Here is a 3635-nt window from a genome sequence, read left to right on the forward strand (position 1 = left end):
AATATGGGTTTATAAGTATGCAAATCATTGCATTCTGTTTCTATTTACTTTTGAGTAAGTCAAGCTGGAACCTTTCAGTTTCTTTAAAAAGGTCCCCAAAAGATCAAGTTCACTCTGGGTGGAAATGTGGCTCTTTATTCGAGCTTTTCAAGATTTACTTATTACGTTTGCCTTTTGTTTCTTGAAACTGTGCCTTTAATTTTGGCATTAATAGCATAACCTGTATTGTCTGTGTTTCCCAGGGCAGCAGAGCTGAGGGCAGAGTGTTGTCAGGAAGCTGCAGCTCACAGCGACATTGTGGTAGCGACTCTTACTGAAGAGCTGAGCACACTCAGGGAGGAGCTGGAAAACAAGACGGCGTTAGGAAAACGGTGGGCTTATATCCAGGCTCAGCTCTGCTCATGATTTCAATCAGTACAGTTTAAAATATGAGTGAAAATAAAAGTCTTATGTTTAGTTGAATTATTTATTGCATTTTACTAACGCATGTGCAACACCATGGCTTGCAGGGCAGAGCAACAGAGGAATCAAGCACTTGAAAATGCAGAGAAGCTCAAAGAAGCCTTCAAAGATTATAAGGCTACAATTTCCATTAAGCTTAAAAGGGTGTGTTTATTGAAATATTGATTGATTTAAACTAAAAAACACAGTTTTATTTGCATGTTAACATCAGAAATATATGTTTTGGTTTGTGGCTTTCAGGTGATGGAGAGTGAAAACAAACTAAAAGGAAGTCTCATAGAGTGTGACCGAGAGAAAGAGGAGCTGGAGATGAAGTGCACTGAGCTGGAGAGACAGAAGGCAGAACACAGACAGACAATTAGGTACTTTTAATTTAACTGCATCGTTATGTAGTTCTTTGATTGCTCGCAGGATTTCTAATAATCATAAAAGGGATGATTTTGTCTTTTATAAGGAAATTTCTGTGTGCTTGCATAGCATGTTTAATCTGCATAGTTTCTCCTCGTCTATCTCGCAGTCAGCTGACGGAGGAGGTGAAACAGTTTAAGGCTGCGGCCGCTCGCCTCCAAGCCCAAATTGAAGAGGCTGGACATAAAGCTTCGCACCTGGAGCGGCAGCTTATGGAGCGAGGTGCAGAGTGCAGGGATGTGGCCTCTTTGCGGAGGGAACTGGAAGACCTGCGGGCTGTGACCCACAGCCAGGAGCAGAAGGTCGCCCAGAGCCAGAAAGAGGCTCAGCTGAGCCAGACAGAGCTGGCCGGCTTGGAGGCCATACTGTCCCTGCTGCATCTGCGGGAGGTGGGGAGACGTCTGTGTGTCGTTTGTGTTCTTACCCAGTTTTTGAATCAAGGTTGTGCTACGTGATTATTTTATTTGCTTCCTCAAAACAAGCCGCCCTTTATGGCTGATCGTGCAAAACAAAGACATGGTTACTGTTGTCACACTTTTTTTTTTCTTCTTAAAGGGCACTTTGGGTCAAATCTGTGCCAGTCCTTGCATGTTGCCCCCAGTGGACTATACGGGAGCTGCACACCTGATGAAGCTAAAGCCAGGTAGGCTCAATCAGATTAATCAGTTCATACTTGCAACATACTCTTCATCTTCTTTTTTTCAAACTGAAAGGGAAATTATTTGTTGATTACTAACAGTTTATTTCTTTGCACTTTGTGTATGTAGTTTAAAGATGCAAGAGTTTAAAACCAGCCTCTGAAATTATTTAATCTAAAAAATAAAAAGAGTAAAGCTTGTGAGTGTAGTGAAGGAGGACATGCAGAGAGGAGAGGATGCTAGGGTTTAGGATGAGATAGAGCCAGTTCACTGTGGTGAACCCTTAAAGGGAGTGACTAAAAACAAAGTATAATGAATAAATTATGAACTAGTTAATGATTTGATGTTTTAAAAGGAATGTAAAGCTAAAAATAAATTCCAATATTTATCTATCCATAAAAATGCCTAAAAAAAAAAGAAAAATGCATCGACTGCAGTCCTCTCTGTTAATCCCGGCAGGTGAGGGCTACCAGCAGCTCATGCGAGTGCTGCAGTCAAAGGAAGCTGAGCGGCTGAAACAGAGCAACCTGATCGAGCGGCTTCAGGATCGTCTGAGCAGGGCCCAGGAGGAAATCTCCTCCCTGCAGAGCTCCATGGCCCAGAGAGCCTCCCACTACCAGAGCCTCCACACAGAGCTGCTGGACAAACTCAAACAAGCCACAGACACAGAGAAAGAGGTAACACACTTTTTCTTATGTTTCCACACACACCAGTGCTAACAGCAGTGTAGCACATACAGTATTATTTCTACTTACTGATTTTTTTTATTGGAACAACTCAAGCCAAATATACCAAAGGGTACAGTATAGTATTTTATAGTATAGTATTTTAGGTAATAAATCACTAGATTGTAAAGTGTACAGCGAGTTTTATAGCTCAGTAAGCTTTTGTTCCAAGTTTCAAAAGTCATGACTGTTACTTACAGATTAACTGTCTCTGTTGAACTCAGTTAAAGAAGAAGAAGGCACGAGTTGCCGCACTGGAAAAGCAGTTACAGGAGAAGACTTCAGCCTACAGTCTGGCTGCACTGAAAAACACTGAGCTGGAGACTCAATTACAGGTACGCGGTTATGATTCAAATGTAGTTTTTCTACTTTTAGAAAGTCAACGACAAATCACACTTTGGATCTTTTTTCATTTTGATTAAAGGAGAAGACCAGCAGCATCCAGCATTACCAGTCACTGCTGACCAAAAAGCAACGAGAGTATCAGCAGTCTCTGGAAAAGTGTCAGCAGTCTCATTCTCACCAATTCACAGAGCAGCAACAAAGAATACAAATGGTGATCTACAGCTTTGTCTTTTACCTCTGTATTATGAATGTAATCATACTGCGTAATATTAAATGTGCTGCAACCAAAGGGTAAAAAAGAGGAAACTATGGAGATAATCTGCCCTGTAATATTCCTTGTAGTAAGATTATTTTCTATCTCCTGCAGCTGCAGTTGTCTCTGGAAGAGGTTCATCCTCTGGTGGCAGAGATGGAGCAGGAGTTGAGTTCCCTCCAGAGGGAGCGAGACGAGGCTCAGAGAACAGCTCTGTTGCTGCAGAACTCTCTAGATCAGCTCACACAGGTCAGAACACTTGTAGCATAAGACCACAAATGCATCCTCTGTTTCAGAAGAAGACATGTAGACAGTAGAAGTCGGAGAACCATTTAATAGACATGCATCACAGTACATATGCTGTTTATGAATGAAAAACCTGAAATTGTATTATTTTCAGGAGAAGCAGGTGGAAGTCAGACAGAACGAGGAGTTTCTCCAGAGTTTCAAAGAGCAGGCAGCTCGCTCTGCAGCCAAGGTGTGTACAAATAACACTGCTAACAGATTTGGTTTACTGGACATGAACTTCTAGAACACGCCAGGAATCAAACCACATCAACAACTGCAGTTACCAATTTGTTTCTACACCAGGTGTGTGAGCTGCAGTCGTCTCTGTCAGCATGCAGAAAAGAGATGAACTCATACCTGCAGCAGATAGAAGAGATGAAGAAGAACTACGAGACCGAGCTGGAGAGGAACAAGGAGAAGGTACAGTGTTGGTAACAATGCAGGAAAACTCATGCAAATTCATCCAAAACCCACTTCTGAGGCACATGTTCTCCACTCCTTCCCTACTTTTTAGGT

At 42.1% G+C, this 3635-nt stretch overlaps 2 protein-coding genes across 2 annotated transcripts in view; both read left to right on the forward strand.

The window, feature by feature from the left end:
- Window positions 1-3554, forward strand: part of LOC102211717 (coiled-coil domain-containing protein 18-like) — a 5404-nt gene extending 1850 nt beyond the window's left edge. Inside the window, exons 4-14 of the mRNA XM_013911495.1 lie at window positions 243-371; window positions 510-606; window positions 703-824; window positions 980-1259; window positions 1426-1513; window positions 1968-2185; window positions 2458-2568; window positions 2658-2789; window positions 2946-3080; window positions 3232-3309; window positions 3423-3554. Coding sequence (XP_013766949.1) covers window positions 243-371; window positions 510-606; window positions 703-824; window positions 980-1259; window positions 1426-1513; window positions 1968-2185; window positions 2458-2568; window positions 2658-2789; window positions 2946-3080; window positions 3232-3309; window positions 3423-3554 — 1522 coding nt within the window. The remainder of the gene's footprint in view (window positions 1-242; window positions 372-509; window positions 607-702; window positions 825-979; window positions 1260-1425; window positions 1514-1967; window positions 2186-2457; window positions 2569-2657; window positions 2790-2945; window positions 3081-3231; window positions 3310-3422) is intronic.
- A 2-nt stretch (window positions 3555-3556) lies between these two features.
- Window positions 3557-3635, forward strand: part of LOC102212004 (coiled-coil domain-containing protein 18-like) — a 7127-nt gene continuing 7048 nt past the window's right edge. Inside the window, exon 1 of the mRNA XM_005721522.1 lies at window positions 3557-3633. Within this exon, the coding sequence (XP_005721579.1) occupies window positions 3557-3633 (77 nt within the window). The remainder of the gene's footprint in view (window positions 3634-3635) is intronic.

Source organism: Pundamilia nyererei, unplaced genomic scaffold, assembly GCF_000239375.1.
Source record: "Pundamilia nyererei isolate P.nyererei 1_Seehausen unplaced genomic scaffold, PunNye1.0 scaffold00004, whole genome shotgun sequence".
Taxonomy (NCBI): Eukaryota; Metazoa; Chordata; class Actinopteri; order Cichliformes; family Cichlidae; genus Pundamilia; species Pundamilia nyererei.